General features: G+C 48.5%; 1 protein-coding gene across 1 annotated transcript in view; it reads right to left on the bottom strand.

Annotated features, from left to right (window-relative positions):
• Positions 1 to 19,938, bottom strand: part of LOC139237858 (uncharacterized) — a 198,024-nt gene extending 178,086 nt beyond the window's left edge. The window contains exons 1-5 of the mRNA XM_070867083.1: positions 19,860 to 19,938; positions 18,827 to 18,845; positions 9,334 to 9,444; positions 5,862 to 6,001; positions 3,500 to 3,574 (exon numbers count right to left, since the gene is read on the bottom strand). Coding sequence (XP_070723184.1) covers positions 3,500 to 3,574; positions 5,862 to 6,001; positions 9,334 to 9,444; positions 18,827 to 18,845; positions 19,860 to 19,938 — 424 coding nt within the window. The remainder of the gene's footprint in view (positions 1 to 3,499; positions 3,575 to 5,861; positions 6,002 to 9,333; positions 9,445 to 18,826; positions 18,846 to 19,859) is intronic.
• Between the last annotated feature and the right edge of the window lie 1,791 nt (positions 19,939 to 21,729).

The following is a 21,729-nucleotide window of genomic DNA, read 5'->3' on the forward strand; positions in this document are numbered from 1 at the left end:
CCAACAGCCCCTTGCAGCAGACCCTGCGCAGCCCACCGAGGGCAGGGGATGGTGATGTTCTCCTCCATGTACCCCAGCCTCCAATGTAGCAGGGGCCAGCAACCAAGGGATGTCCAACTTCTGACCTTTCTGGACGGTGAAGGGATGCGTGGCACAGCAGACTGAGACTTTGTGGGACTCCTGAGTTGGAGCAAACAGGGGTGCCCTCGTTCCCCCCCCCAACCCGTCAAATCAGCAATAGACCTCTTTGAAGGTGCTAGCCATGGGCAATCTGGTAGAGACACGTGCCTCACTGTGACACTCCCCTGCTGCTGTTCAGGCTACTCCGAGAGGGGTCAATGTCCATGGGAGCAGAGGGTGGGCTGGTCACTCACAGCCATCGGTTGAAGTAGCTGGATCTGATGGGAAGCATGCCGATATGCATTGCTGCTCCTGCAAAGTCCTCTCTGTGGGGGAGGAGGAATGCAAGGGGGTAAAACCCTTAGCGCTCTCACCCTGCAGTGGGAAACGAGTCCAAGATTTTGAAGGCAAAATGCAAAGAAAATGCTCTAAAAGTTTGTTCCCAATGGCAGCCATTTCTACTCCAAGGGGCCAAAATTGCGGGGCGCACCAACTGATATTTAAATGTTCTGTGCGCCGCAAGGCATGGGGCGGACAATCCGCCGATTTTCAGCACTTTGTTTCTTGTTCCCAGTCAGGCGGTATTGGTGTTAGGCCGGTGTTGGTGTTGGGGCGGTGTTGGTGTTGGGGCGGTGTTGGTGTTGGGCCGGTGTTGGTGTTGGGGCGGTGTTGGTGTTGGGGCGGTGTTGGTGTTGGGCCGGTGTTGGTGTTGGGGCGGTGTTGGTGTTGGGGCGGTGTTGGTGTTGGGCCGGTGTTGGTGTTGGGCCGGTGTTGGTGTCAGGCCGGTGTTGGTGTTGGGCCGGTGTTGGTCTCGGAGCGGTGTTGGTGTTGGGCCGGTGTTGGTGTTGGGGCGGTGTTGGTATCGGGCCGGTGTTGGTGTCAGGCCGGTGTTGGTGTTGGGCCGGTGTTGGTCTCGGAGCGGTGTTGGTGTCGGGCCGGTGTTGGTGTCGGGCCGGTGTTGGTGTCGGGACGGTGTTGGTGTAGGGCGGTGTTGGTGTAGGGCGGTGTTGGTGTAGGCCGGTGTTGGTGTTGGGGCGGTGTTGGTGTTGGGCTGGTGTTGGTGTCAAGCGGTGTTGGTGTTGGACCGGTGTTGGTGTTGGGCCGGTGTTGGTGTCAGGTGGTGTTGGTGTTGGGCCGGTGTTGGTGTCGGGCCGGTGTTGGTGTCGGGCCGGTGTTGGTGTCAGGTGGTGTTGGTGTTGGGCCGGTGTTGGTGTTGGGCCGGTGTTGGTGTCAGGTGGTGTTGGTGTTGGGCCGGTGTTGGTGTTGGGCCGGTGTTGGTGTTGGGCCGGTGTTGGTGTCGGGCCGGTGTTGGTGTCGGGCCGGTGTTGGTGTCGGGCCGTGTTGGTGTCGGGGGGTGTTGTTGTTGGGCTGGTGTTGGTGTCGGGCCGGTGTTGGTGTCGGGCTGGTGTTGGTGTCGGGCCGGTGGTCTCGGAGCGGTGTTGGTGTTGGGCCGGTGTTGGTGTTGGGTCGGTGTTGGTGTCGGGCCGGTGTTGGTGTCGGGCGGTGTTGGTGTCGGGGCGGTGTTGGTGTCGGGCCGGTGTTGGTGTCGGTCGGTGTTGGTGTCGGGTCGGTGTTGGTGTCGGGCCGGTGGTCTCGGAGCGGTGTTGGTGTTGGGCCGGTGTTGGTGTTGGGTCGGTGTTGGTGTCGGGCCGGTGTTGGTGTCGGGCGGTGTTGGTGTCGGGGCGGTGTTGGTGTCGGGCCGGTGTTGGTGTCGGTCGGTGTTGGTGTCGGGTCGGTGTTGGTGTCGGGCCGGTGTTGGTGTCGGACCGGTGTTGGTGTCGGTCGGTGTTGGTGTCGGGGCGGTGTTGGTGTCGGGCCGGTGTTGGTGTCGGTCGGTGTTGGTGTCGGGTCGGTGTTGGTGTCGGGCCGGTGGTCTCGGAGCGGTGTTGGTGTTGGGCCGGTGTTGGTGTCGGGCCGGTGTTGGTGTCGGGCCGGTGTTGGTGTCGGGCCGGTGTTGGTGTCGGGGCGGTGTTGGTGTCGGGGTCGGGGGATGTTGGTGTCGGGGCGGTGTTGGTGTCGGGCCGGTGTTGGTGTCAGGGCGGTGTTGGTGTCGGACCGGTGTTGGTGTCGGTCGGTGTTGGTGTCGGGCCGGTGTTGGTGTAGGGCGGTGTTGGTGTTGGGCCGGTGGTCTCGGAGCGGTGTTGGTGTTGGGCCGGTGTAGTTGTCGGGCCGGTGTTGGTGTCGGGCCGGTGTTGGTGTCGGGCCGGTGTTGGTGTCGGGGCGGCCATGGTGACGCATCTCAACGTCCCTCCCCTTCAGTTAAAAAGGAGGGCCGCTGCAAACTCTGGAGCCACGTTAGTGGTAAACACTGGGCCACCCAGGGAGGGTTTCGTCCGGGCCAGTGGCTGGCACCCAAGAGGGGGTGCCAGGTTGCCTGTTGGCACCCCAGCCGAACCCGTGGGCATAATTGTCGGCCCGACCTGGAAGTCGGCTGTGAATAAAAAATAACAAAGAATCACCGGCACCGCGACCTCCCCTTTGAGGGCTGACATGCCGCCCAGCCACAGACAGCTCCCCGCTGGGGAAAGCGCTCAGTGGGACCGACCAGCGACGGCGTTGCTCCCGCGAGGCGATTCTGCACCGGGCAATTTGCCACGGGGTTTGGAAGGCGGGTTGCCGCCGGTCAGTAATGGTTCGGCGCATGCCCTACACAGCGGGAAAGCAGGTGGTTCGGTAACTCGCTCCTGCCCCTTCCGGCCCAGGGGAAATTTCGGATGGGTTGGCCCAGTCGGAAAGGCCTCTCCACTCCATTCCCGCCTCTTAGAAGCAGTAATGGAGCTTATGGAGGGGGACAATTTCCCAAAGTCTCCCCACACCTCAGTCTGAGACACTCCTCATGCCTGCCTGCCTCGGCTACTTGCCTTGAGAGTGCCCAGTGCAAACATTTGGTTTTAGGACCCACTGAATTTTACCAGGCAACGATACTAAATACGACCAACTTAATCTGCCGTCAAATCCCCACTGCACGACTGTGAAAAGGCCGGTTGGTAATAGTTGTCTAAATGATCGGGGGTCACCTATTACCACCGTGTAGGTCCCTTCACTCGTGGCCCATTTGATTGCACATTCTGAAGCTGCTCAGCTCACCCTGGCATCACCCGCACTTTCCTCCGCTCATTCCCCGAGTGCATTGTGAACATAAAACCACTGGCCCTCTTTACCAGACATTACAATGAGGTGGCTGGGGATTGGCAGGAAGATCGTGGGAGGGGCCAAAACACTTTCACACCAATTTTGGGGGCGTAAAGCTGGTGGAAGTGGCCCCTGCCCCACTGCGCTGCCCAGAAGGAAAAGATATGCTGATGTTGCACAGAAGAAACGGCCGAAAGCAGCAAGGAAACTGAGGGCCCGATTTCCCCGATATTTATTGAACACTTACTGTTGTTCTTCAGCTGGGAAACTTCTCCCTTGAATTCAGGCTGAGAGCTTCTCACTTCATTGAACCGCTGCACAACTGGAAGGGAACAAAGCTTTAGTTCCTATCCACAACAAAGATGTTCCTCCCCGCCTTCCTCACTGCTGCTTTAGCCCGTGCTACAATTGTACAGGGCTCTGGCTAGACCACACCTGGAGCACTGTTGTGGTCTCCTTATCTAAGGAAGGATATACTTGCCTTGGTGGCAGTGCAACCAAAGGTTCACCAGACTGATTCCCAGGGTGAGAGGGCTGTCTTATGATGAGCGATTGTGTAGAATGGGACCATACGCTCCGCAGTTTAGAAGAATGAGAGGTGATCTCATTGAACCATTACAAGATTCTGAAGGGGATTGACAGGGTAGATGCTGAGAGGTTGTTTCTCCTGGCTGGAGTGTCGATAACTAGGGGCCACAGTCTCAGGATAAGACTGAGATGAGGAGAAACATCTTCACTCAGAGGTTGTGAATCTTTGGAATTCTCGACCCCAGAGAGCTGTGGATGCTGAGTTGTTGAATATATTCAAGGCTGAGATCGCTAGATTTTTGGATTCCAGAGGAATCAAGGGATATGGGGACAGTGTAGGAAAGTGGAGTTGAGGTCGAAGATCAGCCATGATCTCATTGAATGGCGGAGCAGGCTCGAGGGGCCGAATGGCCGACTCCTGCTCCCATTTCTTATGTTCTTATTCTAAGATCGTGTTAAACTAGCAGAGAGGAATCTGATGCAAATGCACAAAGCATTGATGTGGTAAAGTCACTCACAATATTTTCCCAACAGACAGATGTAAATCGCGGAGTTGCTGCTTGTGACGGACCTTGTGTGATAGGGGTTACAAGTTGAGAATTCAGGACTACTCCCCCGTGCTTTTCTATCTATTCATTTTAATTAAAGGAAGATCATGTCACGCGTACTTGAATTCCTGACATGAGCTCCCAGCTGGGACGCTCTCTGACTGGAGTAGATTCTTATAAAATAACCCCCAACATATGTTCTTATTGAGTGGTATCTGGTCCAGAATATGCGACAATAAGCCCCTGATTTCAGGTGAATTGGAAACTCGCCCACTGCCCTGAAACATGGCCCAGGCTTTTTAACGCACGGTTCTCCATTAAATCCCATTCACTGGCCGACATGCCACCTAATCCAGGCCGGAAGTTGTGGGACAGGCTCCAGGTCAGTCTCGCGGGGTGTTTGGGGAATACATAAGAAAAGAAATAGGAGCAGGAGTAGCCCATTCGGCCCCTCGAGCCTGCTCCGCCATTTAATAAGACCATGGCTGATCTGATCATGGACTCAGCTCCACTTCCCTGCCCGCTCCCCATAACCCTTTACTCCCTTATCGCTCAAAAATCTGTCTGTCTCCGCCTTAAATATATTCAATGACCCAGCCTCCACACTCTCTGGGGCAGAGAATTCCACAGATTTACAACCCTCTGAAAGAAATTTCTCCTCATCTCAGTTTTAAATGGGCAGCCCCTTATTCTGAGACTATGCCCCCGAGTTTTAGTTTCCTCCATGAGTGGAAACATCCACTCTGCATCCACCTTGTTGAGCTCCCTCATTTTCTTATATATTTCAATAAGATCACTTCTTAATCTTCTGAACTCCAGTGAGTATAGGCCCGACCTACTCAACCTATCCTCATAAGTCAACTCCCTCATCTCCGGAATCAACCTAGTGAACCTTCTCTGAACAGCCTCCAATGCAAGTATATCCTTCCTTAAATACAGAGATCAAAACTGTACGCAGTACTCCAGGTGTGGCCTCACCAATACCCTGTACAGATGTAGCAGGACCTCTCTGCTTTTATACTCTATCCCCCTTGCAATAAAGACTAACATTCTATTTGCCTTCCTGATTACTTGCTGTACCTGCATACTAACTTTTTGTGTTTCATGCACAAGGACCCCCAGGTCTCTCTGTACTGCAGCACTTTACAATTTTTCTCCATTTAAATTATAATTTATTTTTCTATTATTTCTGATAAAGTGAATAACCTTACACTTTCCCACATTATGCTCCACCTGTCAAATTTTTGCCCACTCACTTAGCCTGTCTCTGTCCCTTTGCAGATTTTTTGTGTCCTCCTCACACATTGCTCTCCCACCCATCTTTGTATCGTCAGCAAACTTGGCTACGTTACACTCGGTCCCTTCATCCAAGTTATTAATATAGATTGTAAATAGTTGAGGCCCCAGCACCGATCCCTGCGGCACCCCACTAGTTACTGGAAAATGGGGGAGCAGGGGGGGATAATCTGCGGCAGGGAAGGGCCAGGCTTTCCCTGTGGGCCCCGGCTCATCCTCCCGGCTGTCTTCACCCACCGGGCGGTGAAACCACAGCTGCTTCTGTCAGGGCATCGAGGCCAGCTTCCACTGACATCATCAGCACCCGACGTGCATATGTGAAGAAGGACCCCTGTGGCTTTGGGCGGCTGTCTTTGCCGCCTGCTCCGGTGAGCAGGCTGAAATCGGGAAGAGCCAGTTCCCGGTAGCTCCAGGGCTGGTTAGTAAACAGGGCGATTTTAACTGCCCCTCCCTCACATGATTTCCGCTGGGTGGGTCGGGTTAAGCTCACCCCCTGGGTGTTGTATTGGTGCTAGCAAGGGTGGAGGAGCTGTGTAGGGAAATAGAGCGGCTTGTCCTCATCCTGCGGCCTTGTGGTTTCTGTAAGGGTGGTAGGGGTACTCCTGTTTCTCACCCCACCTCCCCCGTGGTCCATGTCATTCTCTCTTGGTGGGGTGGGGGTGTTCTAGAGCTGGTGAGGGGGTGCGCGATGTATAGGTCAGTACAACGAGGGTGCAGAATGGAGACTTCGCCAGTATTAGGCAGAGGACAGAACTTCATCGAGCTCTGAAGTTGGGCTGGACAACACTTCGATGGGCATTAGGTTCAATATTCCACACGAGCCCTGGCTCATGATGCGAGAGGTTAGGGATCAGCAAGTGTCGATTTTAAAAGCCCTTCCTTCCCGGGGGAAGGGGGAAGTGAAGAGGCAGCAATACAGGTGGGAGGTGCTGGGATAGAAAGGGCTAGTGTTGGACCTGAGGTGATGAAATGGTTGTGAAGAAAAATGCAAGATTCCCGTTGTGTCTCAGGAGAATCACACAGTGTGAATAGAGAAGTGTCGGAGCTGGAGACACACTATTCTGGCTGACACTCACTGTTACTCTTCATCTGTGACAGCTCCATCTGGCCCTCAGCCTGGGAATTCCTCAACTCATTCAGCTTCTGTGTGACTGGACCACAAACAAAGCTTTAGCTCGCAACCCAGAAATGTGGTTTCCCATATCGTTACACATTTAGAAATTCATTTCCACGAGTTAACATCCTCATTCTGATCTCGTTTTAAACCGAACCAGAGGTGAGTCATTTTAACCAAATCTGGGCTGGCAGGAAACTGATGAGATCAAATCGCTCACATGTCACACATACGCTCATATCCCTCCACCCCCACCTCCCACACTCCCACCCCCCTCACCCCCCCCTCACCACCCCCACACACCCCTCACACCCCCACCCCCCTCACCCCCCCCTCACACCCCCACCCCCCTCACCCCCCCTCACACCCCCCTCACCCCCCCACACACCCCTCAAACCCCCACCCCTCACACCCCCCCCCCACACTCACACCCCCCTCACACCCCCACACACCCCTCACACCCCCACACACCCCTCACACCCCTCACACCCCCACCCCCCTCACACCCCCACCCCTCACACTCCCCACCCCTCAACCCCCCCACACACCCCTCAAACCCCCACCCCTCACACCCTCCCCACACACTCACACCCCCCTCACACACACACCTCACACTCTCCTCACACTCTCCTCACACCCTCACCCCCCCTCACACCCCCACCCCCCTCACCCCCCTCAAACCCCACCCCCCTCACCCCCCCCCTCACCACCCCTCACACCCACCTCACACACACCTCAAATACACCTCACACCCCCCTCACCCCCCTCATACCCCCACCCCCCTCACCCCCCCACCACACACCCCTCACACCCCCACCCCTCACACCCTCCTCACCCTCCCTCACACTCCCCTCACACCTCCCTCACCCCCACCCCATCCCCTCACATACCCCTCACACCTCCCTCACCCCCATCCCCCACCCCTCACATACCCCTCACCGCACTCCCTCACACCCCCTCACACTCTCCTCACACCCCCCTCACCCCCCCTCATACCCCCACCCCCCTCACCCCCCCACCACACACCCCTCACACCCCCACCCCTCACACCCTCCTCACCCTCCCTCACACTCTCCTCACACCTCCCTCACCCCCACCCCCATCCCCTCACATACCCCTCACACCTCCCTCACCCCCATCCCCCACCCCTCACATACCCCTCACCGCACTCCCTCACACCCCCTCACACTCTCCTCACACCCCCCTCACCCCCACCCCCTACCCTCACACTCCCATCCCCTCACCCCCCCTCACACTCTCCTCACACCTCCCTCACCCCCACCCCCCACCCCACCCCCTCACACCCCCCTCACACTCTCCTCACACCCCCCTCACCCCCACCCCCCACCCCTCACACCCCTCACACGCTCCTCACACCCCCCTCACTCCCAACCACTCACACGCTACTCACACCCACCCCCCACCCCCTCACACACCCCTCACACGCTCCTCACACCCCCCTCACCCCCCCTCATACCCACCTCACTCCCAACCACTCACACGCTACTCACACCCACCCCCCACCCCCTCACACCCCCCACCCCCTCACACCCTCCTCACACAGCTCTCACACCCCCCTCACACACCCCTAACCCCAACTCTCACCTCCTCACACATACCCTCACACCCCCACCACCTCAACCCACCCCCTCACACCCCCCTCACTCTACTCACACCCCCCTCCCACCCTCCCATCCCTCACACACTCAGCCAGTAACACACCGCCCCCCCACCCCTTTGTGTCCGAGACCCTGTAAGTTGCTCATCCCCCAGTACCCCCAGTACTCGTCCAACTCCCTTTTACAATTATTTATGGCATCAGCTTTCAGCACCTATTGAGGCCGAGCGTTCCTGATCCCGACAGCTCTCTGATCATTCCCAGACACTGCTGTGTGAAAACTTGGGAGAAGTGTTTATGATCTGAGTCTTCCGGACTCAGCATTGAATTCCACAATTCCAGAAGTGAGAGGGTATAACTCTCAGGAAAGACCGAACAGGCTGGGGCTCGTTTCTCTAGAAAAGAGAAGCTGATGAGTGACCTGATAAAGGTCTTTAAAACTATGCAAGGGTTCGATAGGTTGACCTTGGAGCCGATGGGGCTGAAATTCAGCTCCCCAGTGAGGCCCGTTATTGCCCGTTTGCAGCGACCATGTGGCGGAGTCGAGCGACGCAATTCCTGGTCGAATGTCCGCCGTGAGCTAAATTCAGCTCGTGGGGGGGGGCGGGGGGGTCTCTGGTGGTCCCCAGTCCCGCCCCACCGCTGACCAGACGTGCGAGCGGCATCAGTGCGCACACTCCCGGGACCTCCACATCCCGCGGCATTTAGTGAGCAATATCTTATTGGTGCCGAGCGGTGCGCCGTGCCTGCTCTCCCTCCGCCCTGGCGGCCATTAAAGGCGAGGGCCCACTGCCGCGGCCGCCATGTTATTTGTTTTTTGCCGGCTGATTTCCAGGGTCAGCCGGACTATTGGGCCCCCGGGTTCGGCCGGGCCGCCTACAGGCCGAAACCCTCCCCGGGTGGCCCAGTATCCGATCGCGACGGATAGCCGGTTCTCTCCCCTTTAACGGCGGCGTGGTACGTGGTGATGCACTGACGTTACCACCGCCCCGCCGCTGGGTGACAGCGACGGGGAATCCGTCCCGCCTCCAGTCCCGTCCCTCGCCGGCACTTTCCGCCGCACCTCCGCCCCGTTTATGACCAGCTTCCTGGCCGATTCAAAAAAAAACAAAGAGGTGAATTTGGCGAAAGAGGGGACCTTCCGAAACGGCGGTAAAAACTCTTCAAAAAGGTAAGTGCGCCAGCTCTCTGGCGGAACTGAATCTCAGCCCCAATGTTTCTACTTGTGGCGGTTTCTTGGTATACTAAATATAAGACCAGTGAGGAACTCGAGAGAAACTTCTGTACCAGAGAGTGGTGAGAATGGGGAACTCGCTACCACAAAGAGTAATTGAGGCGAATAGTGTCGATGCCTTTAGCGGGGGAGCTAGATAAATGCATAAGGTGATCGAGGATTTGCAGATAGGGTTAGGTGAAGTAGAGTGGGAGGAGGGTCTTGTGCACCATAAACACCGGCATGGACCCGTTGAGCCGAACGGCCTGTTTCTGTGTTGTGAATATTATGTAATCCCTGGCATCATTTTAGTAAATTTTTGCTATGCTCTTTTGATTCCTGTAATGAGTTGTATATGGTCCATGTCTCTGAGACATACAGGAGGGCGGGTATCACTACTGCCCTGTACACCATGAGCTTGGTGCCAGATCTAAGGTCCTGATCTTCAAACACTCTCTTCCTCAGGCGACTGAAGGCTGCGCTGACACACTGGAGGCGGTGTTGGACCTCGTCATCGATATCTGCCCTTGCTGATAGTAGGCTCCTGAGGTTTGGAAAATGGACTACATACAGCAGACACCTCAAAGCGCTGGAGAAGTACCGCCAGCGCTGCCTCCGCAAGATCCTGCAAATCCCCTGGGAGGATAGACGCACCAACGTCAGTGTTCTCGATCAGGCCAACATTCCCAGTATCGAAGCAATGACCACACTCGACCAGCTCCATTGGACGGGTCACATTGTCCGCATGCCTGACACAAGTCTCACTAAACAAGCGCTCTACTCGGAACTCTGACATGGCAAGTGAGCCCCAGGTGGGCAGAGGAAACGTTTCAAGGACACCCTCAAAGCCTCCCTGATAAAGTGCAACATTCCCACCGGCACCTGGGAGTCTCGGGCCAAAGACCGCCCTAAGTGGAGGAAGTGCATCTGGGAGGGCGCTGAGCACCTCGAGTCTTGTCGGCAAGAGCATGCAGAAAACAAGCGCAGGCAGCGGAAGGAGCATGTGGCAAACCAGACTCCCCACCCACCCTTTCCTTCAACCACTGTCTGCCCACCTGTGACAGAGGCTGTAATTCCCGTATTGGACTGTACAGTCACCTGAGAACTCACTTTTAGAGTGGAAGCAAGTTTTCCTCGATTCCGAGGGACTGCCGATGATGATGATGGGAATGACACCAATGTGGTCAAAACAGCTTCTGCCACAAATTCAGCATCACTTCCTTGTATTTATATATCGAAAAGTTAGATTCCCTTTAGTTTTGTTTATCATCTTTTGTATCTATGTTCACACTCTGAATTTCTTTGTGCCTCCATCATTATGTAGAAGGTTATACAATGTGTATTGGGAGAGGTTATACAATGTGTATTGGGAGAGGTTATACAATGTGTATTGGGAGAGATTATACAATGTGTATTGGGAGAGGTTATACAATGTGTATTGGGAGAGATTGGAGAATGTATATTGGGAGAGGTTATACAATGTATATTGGGAGAGGTTATACAATGTGTATTGGGAGAGGTTATACAATGTGTATTGGGAGAGGTTATACAATGTGTATTGGGAGAGGTTATACAATGTGTATTGGGAGAGATTATACAATGTGTATTGGGAGAGATTATACAATGTGTATTGGGAGAGGTTATACAATGTGTATTGGGAGAGATTATACAATGTGTATTGGGAGAGATTATACAATGTGTATTGGGAGAGGTTATACAATGTGTATTGGGAGAGATTATACAATGTGTATTGGGAGAGGTTATACAATGTGTATTGGGAGAGATTATACAATGTGTAATGGGAGAGGTTATACAATGTGTAATGGGAGAGATTATACAATGTGTATTGGGAGAGATTATACAATGTGTATTGGGAGAGGTTATACAATGTGCAATGGGAGAGGTTATACAATGTGTATTAGGAGAGATTATACAATGTGTATTGGGAGAGATTATACAATGTGTATTGGGAGAGATTATACAATGTGTATTGGGAGAGGTTATACAATGTGTATTGGGAGAGATTGGAGAATGTATATTGGGAGAGGTTATACAATGTGTATTGGGAGAGATTATACAATGTGTATTGGGAGAGATTATACAATGTGTATTGGGAGAGATTGGAGAATGTATATTGGGAGAGATTATACAATGTGTATTGGGAGAGATTATACAATGTGTATTGGGAGAGGTTATACAATGTGTATTGGGAGAGGTTATACAATGTGTATTGGGAGAGATTGGAGAATGTATATTGGGAGAGGTTATACAATGTATATTGGGAGAGATTATACAATGTGTATTGGGAGAGATTGGAGAATGTATATTGGGAGAGGTTATACAATGTGTATTGGGAGAGGTTATACAATGTGTATTGGGAGAGGTTATACAATGTATATTGGGAGAGGTTATACAATGTGTATTGGGAGAGGTTATACAATGTGTATTGGGAGAGATTATACAATGTGTATTGGGAGAGGTTATACAATGTGTATTGGGAGAGATTGGAGAATGTATATTGGGAGAGGTTATACAATGTATATTGGGAGAGGTTATACAATGTGTATTGGGAGAGGTTATACAATGTGTATTGGGAGAGGTTATACAATGTGTATTGGGAGAGATTATACAATGTGTATTGGGAGAGGTTATACAATGTGTATTGGGAGAGATTGGAGAATGTATATTGGGAGAGGTTATACAATGTGTATTGGGAGAGGTTATACAATGTGTATTGGGAGAGGTTATACAATGTGTATTGGGAGAGGTTATACAATGTGTATTGGGAGAGATTATACAATGTGCATTGGGAGAGATTATACAATGTGTATTGGGAGAGGTTATACAATGTGTATTGGGAGAGGTTATACAATGTGTATTGGGAGAGGTTGGAGAATGTGTATTGGGAGAGGTTATACAATGTGCATTTCGAGAGGTTATACAATGTGTATTGGGAGAGATTGGAGAATGTGTAGTGGGAGAGATTATACAATGTGTATTGGGAGAGGTTATACAATGTGTATTGGGAGAGATTGGAGAATGTGTATTGGGAGAGATTATACAATGTGCATTTCGAGAGGTTATACAATGTGTATTGGGAGAGATTGGAGAATGTGTATTGGGAGAGATTATACAATGTGCATTTCGAGAGGTTATACAATGTGTATTGGGAGAGATTGGAGAATGTGTATTGGGAGAGGTTATACAATGTGTATTGGGAGAGGTTATACAATGTGTATTGGGAGAGGTTATACAATGTGTATTGGGAGAGGTTATACAATGTGCATTGGGAGAGATTATGCAATGTGTATTGGGAGAGGTTATACAATGTGTATTGGGAGAGGTTATACAATGTGTATTGGGAGAGGTTATACAATGTGTATTGGGAGAGATTGGAGAATGTGTATTGGGAGAGATTGGAGAATGTGTAGTGGGAGAGGTTATACAATGTGTATTGGGAGAGGTTATACAATGTGTATTGGGAGAGATTGGAGAATGTGTATTGGGAGAGATTATACAATGTGTAGTGGGAGAGATTGGAGAATGTGTATTGCGAGAGGTTCTACAATGTGTATTGGGAGAGGTTATACAATGTGTATTGGGAGAGGTTATACAATGTGTATTGGGAGAGATTATACAATGTGTATTGGGAGAGGTTATACAATGTGTATTGGGAGAGATTATACAATGTGTATTGGGAGAGGTTATACAATGTGTATTGGGAGCGATTATACAATGTGTATTGGGAGAGATTATACAATGTGTATTGGGAGAGGTTATACAATGTGTATTGGGAGAGGTTATACAATGTGTATTAGGAGAGATTATACAATGTATATTGGGAGAGATTATACACTGTGTATTGGGAGAGGTTATACAATGTGTATTGGGAGAGGTTATACAATGTGTATTGGGAGAGGTTATACAATGTGTATTGGGAGAGATTATACAATGTGTATTGGGAGAGATTATACAATGTGTATTGGGAGAGGTTATACAATGTGTATTAGGAGAGGTTATACAATGTGTATTGGGAGAGATTATACAATGTGTATTGGGAGAGGTTATACTATGTGTATTGGGAGAGGTTATACAATGTGCATTGGGAGAGATTATACAATGTGTATTGGGAGAGATTATACAATGTGTATTAGAAGAGATTATACAATGTGTATTGAGAGAGATTATACAATGTGCATTGGGAGAAATTGGAGAATGTGTATTAGGAGAGGTTATACAATGTGTATTGAGAGAGATTATATAATGTGTATTGGGAGAGATTGGAGAATGTGTATTGGGAGAGGTTATACAATGTGTATTGGGAGAGATTGGAGAATGTGTATTGGGAGAGGTTATACAATGTGTATTGGGAGAGGTTATACAATGTATATTGGGAGAGGTTATACAATGTGTATTGAGAGAGATTATACAATGTGCATTGGGAGAGATTATACAATGTGCATTGGGAGAGATTATACAATGTGTATTGGGAGAGATTTTACAATGCGTATTGGGAGAGATTATACAATGTGTATTGAGAGAGGTTATACAATACCTATTGGGAGAGTTTATACAATGTGCATTTCGAGAGGTTATACAATGTGTATTGGGAGAGGTTATACAATGTGTATTGGGAGAGGTTATACAATGTGTATTGGGAGAGATTATACAATGTGTATTGGGAGAGGTTATACAATGTGTATTGGGAGAGGTTATACAATGTGTATTGGGAGAGATTATACAATGTGTATTGGGAGAGGTTATACAATGTGTATTGGGAGAGATTATACAATGTGTATTGGGAGAGATTATACAATGTGCATTGGGAGAGATTGGAGAATGTGTATTGGGAGAGATTATACAATGCGTATTGGGAGAGATTATACAATGTGCATTGGGAGAGATTATACAATGTGTATTGGGAGAGATTATACAATGCGTATTGGGAGAGATTATACAATGTGTATTGAGAGAGATTATACAATGTGCATTGGGAGAGATTATACAATGTGTATTGGGAGAGATTATACAATGTGCATTGGGAGAGATTATACAATGTGTATTGGGAGAGATTATACAATACCTATTGGGAGAGTTTATACAATGTGCATTTCGAGAGGTTATACAATGTGTATTGGGAGAGATTATACAATGTGCATTGGGAGAGATTATACAATGTGCATTGGGAGAGATTATACAATGTGTATTGGGAGAGATTATACAATGCGTATTGGGAGAGATTATACAATGTGTATTGAGAGAGGTTATACAATACCTATTGGGAGAGTTTATACAATGTGCATTTCGAGAGGTTATACAATGTGTATTGGGAGAGGTTATACAATGTGTATTGGGAGAGGTTATACAATGTGTATTGGGAGAGATTGGAGAATGTGTATTGGGAGAGATTATACAATGTGTATTGGGAGAGATTATACAATGTGTATTGGGAGAGATTATACAATGTGTATTGGGAGAGATTATACAATGTGTATTGGGAGAGATTGGAGAATGTGTATTGGGAGAGGTTATACAATGTGTATTGGGAGGGATTATACAATGCGTATTGGGAGAGATTATACAATACCTATTGGGAGAGATTATACAATGTGCATTTCGAGAGGTTATACAATGTGTATTGGGAGAGATTATACAATGTGTATTGGGCGAGATTATACAATGTGTATTGGGAGAGGTTATACAATGTGTATTGGGAGAGATTAGATTGGAGAATGTGCCTTGCGAGAGATTGCTGGTTTAGATTTATAATTCGAGTTAGAAAACGAAACTGAGCTAAGAATGAGCTTTCTGTTGCAGGATAGTTAGACTCAATCATCAGGATAGAAGGAAAGTGTAAGAAAGGATTCCCAGTTGAGCTGTGACTGAATCCTGCACACAGTGTTATGACACACAGCATGTTGGCTTATGATCATCACACCAGGTAAGATAGACAGAATTGTGCAAGCAATTCCAGAATTCAGCAAATTGACTGATAATGTAACACTCACTCTTATTCTGCAATTGTGAAAGTTCTATCTTGAAATCGGACTGGGAGTTTCTGATTTCGGTAAACATCTGTGCAACTGAAATAAATACAAAGTTATTGATTACATCACCAGTAAAATAGAATTCTTCCCTGAGCAAATATTTAATCGCAGTTTAAACTAATTTTGCCTCCAACTGCAGTCAGAGTTGCAGGATAAAGATTAACTGATAATATTTTTTTCAGAATTCTACACTGATTTATATTTTGCAGATGTGACATTTACAGCAGCATACACAGGGTGAAATTGAACTCTAGTGCAATACAGGCAATAGCAGATTGTCTGCCCATTCGACATCCTGCCCATCTGCCCATGATACACTTCCCCCATGATGCACCCCCGAATACACATATCCCAGTTATACACACCCCATTATATACCCCACCCTGCCTGCCCATTATACCCCGACCCTAACCCTAACCCTGAAGTTATACACATCCCATTATATTAACTGTCCTGCCTGTCATTTATACATCCCCTGTTAAGCACACCCTGTTATACACCACAACACACCTGCCCATTATACAGCACATATGATTATACTTTCCGTCGTTCACTGCCCGTTTCAAACACCCGAAAGCTGAATAGCATCCCCGATGTGTCTGGCATGGAGCCCAGGAGATTCCTCAGTGCTGCTCTCAGCCGGCTGATGTTACTCAGAGGGAAATGTGGCTGAACATCGATGTGTGTAAATGGGATTGTTTCACTCTTTGGGTGAAGGAATGTCAATAGACTATGAGCCTAACGTTATTGGAATGCTGCATGCTTTTGACGGAGGTATTTGTTGTTAGAGACCTGTGTGCCTTGGCAGGTCAGAGCCCTCTCGAGGTGGAGATGAAAGAAAGAATTTGCTTTTAGATAGCATCTTTCGTCACCTCAGAACATCCCAAAGAGCTTTACAGCAAATGAAATGTAGTCACTGTAATGTAGGGAATGTAGGGAAACCCTAACCAAAGCTCCAACTCGAACCCAAACCCTAACCTCTAAACCCAACCCTAAACCCAAACCCCAACCCTAACCCTAACCCCAAAACAAAACCCTAACGCCAACCCTAACCCTAAACCGACTTCAACCCTAACCCTAACCCGAACCCTAACCCCAAACCCAAACCCCAACCCTAACCCTAAACCGAACCCCAATCCTAACCCTAACCCTAACTCCTAACCCCTAATCCTAACCCCAAACCCAAACCCCAACCCTAAACCTAAACCGAACCCTAACCCTAACTCCTAACCCCTAATCCTAACCCTAACCCTAACCCCAAACCCAAACCCCAACCCTAACCCTAACCCTAACCCCAAACCCAAACCCCAAACCTAACCCTAACCCTAACCCCAAACCCAAACCCCAAGCCTAACCCTAACCCCTAATCCTAACCTTAACCCTAACCCTAACCCCGAATCCTAACACTAACCCTAACCCTAACCCAAACCCCAACCCTAACCCTAACTCCAAACCCAAACCCCAATCCTAACCCTAACCCCTAACCCTAACCCGAACCGTAACCTAACCCTAACCCCAAACCTAAACCCCAACCCCAAACCCAAACCCCAATCCTAACCCTAACTCCTAATCCTAACCTTAACCCCTAATCCTAACCTTAACCCTAACCCTAACACTAACCCTAACCCCTAACCCTAACCCCTAACCCAAACCCTAACCCCTACCCCTAACCTAACCCCTAACCCCTAACCCAAAATCTAACACTAAACTCAAACTAAATGTAGGCAAACACTATCCAAAGCTCAAATCCTAATCCTAACCCTATCCAAAGCTCTAACCCTAACCCGAACCCTAACCCTATCCAAAGCTGAACCCTTAACTTAACTCTAACCCTATCCAAAGCTCTAATCGTAACGCTAACCCTAACCCGAACCTTATCGAAAGCTCTATCCCTAATCCTAACGCTAACCCTAACTCTATCCAAAGCTCTAACCCTAACACCAAACCTAAACCTAAATGTAGGGAAACCCCACCCAAAGGACTAACCCGAACCTTAAATGCCCTGCCCAAGAACGAACCCTAACCATTACCCTAATCCTAACCTGAACCCTAACCACAACCTTAACCCTAATGTGACCCTAACACTAACCCTAAGCCTAACATTAGCCCGAACGCTAACTCTAACTCTTACCCAAACCATAACATTAATATAACCCCTATGTGTGCTGCAGTCTATACACAGTTGACAGGACAGAGAACGTGAATTAAAATGGAGCCAGAGTTAGATTTGGGCATAAAGTCCATGACAAAACAGATTGAAAGGCTTATTGGGTCATGTGACCAAGCTGCATATGATCTTACTAAGAAAGTATGCCAGAAGCTGTGTCAGGATTCACCCTAAACTTAACCCTAACCCTACTCCTAATCCAAGCCCTAACCCAAACATCAACCCTAACCGCTTGTCCGAAGCCTAATACATCCCCTAATCCCAACCCTGCATCAGCTCAAACAGGAGATGCTGCAACAAATGTCCAATTCAACAGAGTCTATTGCATTAGAAAGAAAGACTTATATTTATATAGTGCCCTTCACAGTCACCGGACGTCGCAAAGCACTTTACAGCCAATGAAGTACTTTTAAAGTGTAGCCACTGTTGTAATGTGGGAAATGCAGCAGTCAATTTGCACACAGCAAGCTCCCACAAACAGCAATGTGATAATGTCCAGATAATCTTTTTTTTTTGTTATGTTGATTGAGGGATAAATATTGACCAGGGCACCAGGAATAACTCCCCTGCTCTTCTTCGAAATAGGGCCATGGAATCTTTTATATCCACGTGAGAGAGCAGACAGGGCCTCAGTTTAACGTCTCATTTGAAAGATGGCACCTCCAACAATGCAGCACTCCCTCAGCACTGCACTGGAGTGTCAGCCTGGATTTATTTGTTCAAGTCTCTGGAGTGGGATTTGAACCCACAACCTTCTGACCCAGAGGCAAGTGTGCTACCCACTGAGCCACAGCTCACAATCTTAGGACCAACTCTTAGGAGAGGACAGGATTGTCTGCTGCTTACTCTGTGCAAAAGCACCAGGTCCTTTTGAAAAAAATACAAAGCCATTATAGTCGGAGACACAAAGATTTTAAATATTATTAATAAACACTTACTGTTATATTTCATCTGTGCAAACTCGATTTTTAAATCTGCATGCGAGCTGCTTATTTCACTGAACATCTGTGTAACTGAAACAGAAGCAGAGACTTAGCTCTCACCTTCTCTTTGCTCTGAAGTCTGAATTGAGACAAAGGGAGATCAAAGGGTATCTTTCACAACTCAGTAAAACAGTCAATCATATCTAAGTTTCAAAGGCACAGAGGGTCATTTCTGTTGGTAGAATATTTGCACGCATAAAACAAAGTAATACAGATACCGATTTATTTACCCCTTCCCCATCTTCACCCCCACAATATCCGCCCCTCACTGCTTGTCCAGCACACTTGTTTTTAGCATGCAGTCAAAGACAATTAAAAAGGCTGCAGACATATGTCGCCAATTACTGGCCACTGGACAAGGGGGTTAACGTATGAGGAAAGGTTGAGGAGGTTGGGCCTCTACTCATTGGAATTCAGAAGAATGAGAGGTGATCTTATCGAAACGTGTAAGATTATGAGGGGGCTCGACAAGGTGGATGCAGAGAGGATGTTTCCACTGATGGGGGAGACTAGAACTAGGGGGCACGATCTTAGAATAAGGGGCCGCCCATTTAAAACTGAGATGAGGAGGAATTTCTTCTCTCAGAGGGTTTTAAATCTGTGGTATTTGCTGCCTCGGAGAGCTGTGGAAGCTGGGACATTGAATAAATTTAAGACAGAGATAGACAGTTTCTTAACCGATAAGGGAATAAGGGGTTATGGGGAGCGGGCGGGAAAGTGGACCTGAGTCCATGATCGGATCAGCCATGATCGCATTAAATGGCGGAGCAGGCTCGAGGGGCCGTATGGCCTACTCCTGCTCCTATTTCTTATGTTATGTTCATATGTTCTTATGAACATGGTGATTAAACTCTGTCCTCCTGGACACAGGTGACTGATCCACCTTGTAAGTGGCATTGACACTTGAAACATGGTGGCACGGACTTTGCTGTAGAAATGACTGTTAGTTACGTGGAAATTGTATGGTATATACAGCACAGAAACAGGCCATTCAGCCCAACTAGTCTGTGCTGGTGTTTATTCTCCACACGAGTCTCCTCCCATTCCACCCACCGCATCCCCGCCTTTCAGCATTTCTTTCTGTTCCCTTTACTCATGTATTCATCTAGTTTCATTTTGAAAGCATCTAATCCATTCGCTTTTCCCATTTCCTGTGGTAGCGAGTTCCACATTCTAACCACTGTCTGAATAAAGACATTTCCCCTTATTTCCCCATTGGATTTATTAGTCACTATTTTGTATTTATGGCCCCTAGTTTTGGATTCTCCCACAAAAGAAAACATTTTTTTCACATCTGCCGTGTCCAACCCATTTGTAATTTTAAAGACCTCTATCAGGTCTCCTCTCAGTCTTTGTTTTTCTAAAGAATTCGAACTTCCAGTAACCACACGTGCGTATAGATAATCGTGGAAATCAGGGCGTTGCTGTACGAGATGGCCTGCTTCTCCAGACGCTGGGTGAAAACAGCATCTCGCTGCCTGGCTCCCACTGAATGGCAGTAAATTGCTGTACTGCTGGGGTAAGACTACACTGGGTGAAAACAGCATCTCACTGCCTGGCTCCCATTGAATGGCAGTAAATTGCTGTACTGCTGGGATTGGGTTACACTGGGTGAAAACAGCATCTCGCTGCCTGGCACCCACTGAATGGCAGTAAATTGCTGTACTGCTGGGGTAAGACTACACTGGGTGAAAACAGCATCTCGCTGCCTGGCACCCACTGAATGGCAGTAAATTGCTATACTGCTGGGGTAAGACTACACTGGGTGAAAACAGCATCTCACTGCCTGGCTCCCACTGAATGGCAGTAAATTGCTGTACTGCTGGGAATGGGTTACACTGGGTGAAAACAGCATCTCACTGCCTGGCTCCCATTGAATGGCAGTAAGCTGCGGTATTGCTGGGAATGGGTTACACTGGCCTCAAAAAGTCTCGGCTTGTCCATTCACATACAAGTCAATTTTGAACGATGTGGTGAGTCTTAATTACTATCAAACAACCTCTCTGGCACGGAAATTTTACTTTTACAAGTATGGAGTCTCATTCCTTCAGATTTTAATTATTGTTGGAGATTTAAAAAAAATAAAAATAATTTTTTTAAACTTTTTCTTTCTGTCTCTTTTCTCTCTCCCTCTTAATACAATCTTTCCTTCCCTCTCTTTATTTCACTTTCTGTATCTGAATTCACCATTCTAAATTACACTTCCTTGTTCAGACTCTGCGCTCTCCATTAATGTTCCTTCAATCTGATTGGTTAAGAAGACATACAGTTCACACAGATCCCAGGTGCCCTGTAGAGGGCGCTGCACCTTGTCAGTGATTGGCTGATGGGAACTTCCAGTGCAAAAGCCCAGAGGATAGCTGTTCACAAAATCTGGCCCATGACGTGTATTATTTCATGTACACTGGGGCAGCCTGCCTCGAGCGTACAGTAATCAAAGTGGGCAGGAAGATCAGCATACCTTGCAAGGTTTGTCATCCAAAATTAATGCCCCACAGATTTTCCCTCAAAACAATCTAAACTCTTGAATTTCAAAATTGCTTGTAATTGTATTAACTTTCACTCCAGCATTGGTAAAAAGGGGAGGAGTTACAAAAAGACTTACATTTCTATAGCGCCTTTCATGACCACCGGATGTTTCAAAGCACTTTATAGCCAATTAAGTACTTTTAAAATGTAGTCATTGTTGTAATGTAGGAAACACGGCAGCCAATTTGCACACAGCAAGCTCCCACACACAGCAATGTGATAATGACCAGATAATCTGTTTCTTGATGTTGATTGAGGGATAAATATTGGCCAGGACACAAGGGAGAACTCCCCTGCTCGTCTTCAAAATAGTGCCGTGGGATCTTTTGCGTCCACCTGAAAGAGCAGCCAGGGCCTCAGTTTAAAGTCTTGTCCGAAAAATGGCACCTCCGACAGTATGGCACTCCCTCAGCACTACACTGAAGTGTCAGCCT

Source organism: Pristiophorus japonicus, chromosome 24 (genome assembly GCF_044704955.1).
Source record: "Pristiophorus japonicus isolate sPriJap1 chromosome 24, sPriJap1.hap1, whole genome shotgun sequence".
In the NCBI taxonomy this organism is placed as follows: domain Eukaryota; kingdom Metazoa; phylum Chordata; class Chondrichthyes; family Pristiophoridae; genus Pristiophorus; species Pristiophorus japonicus.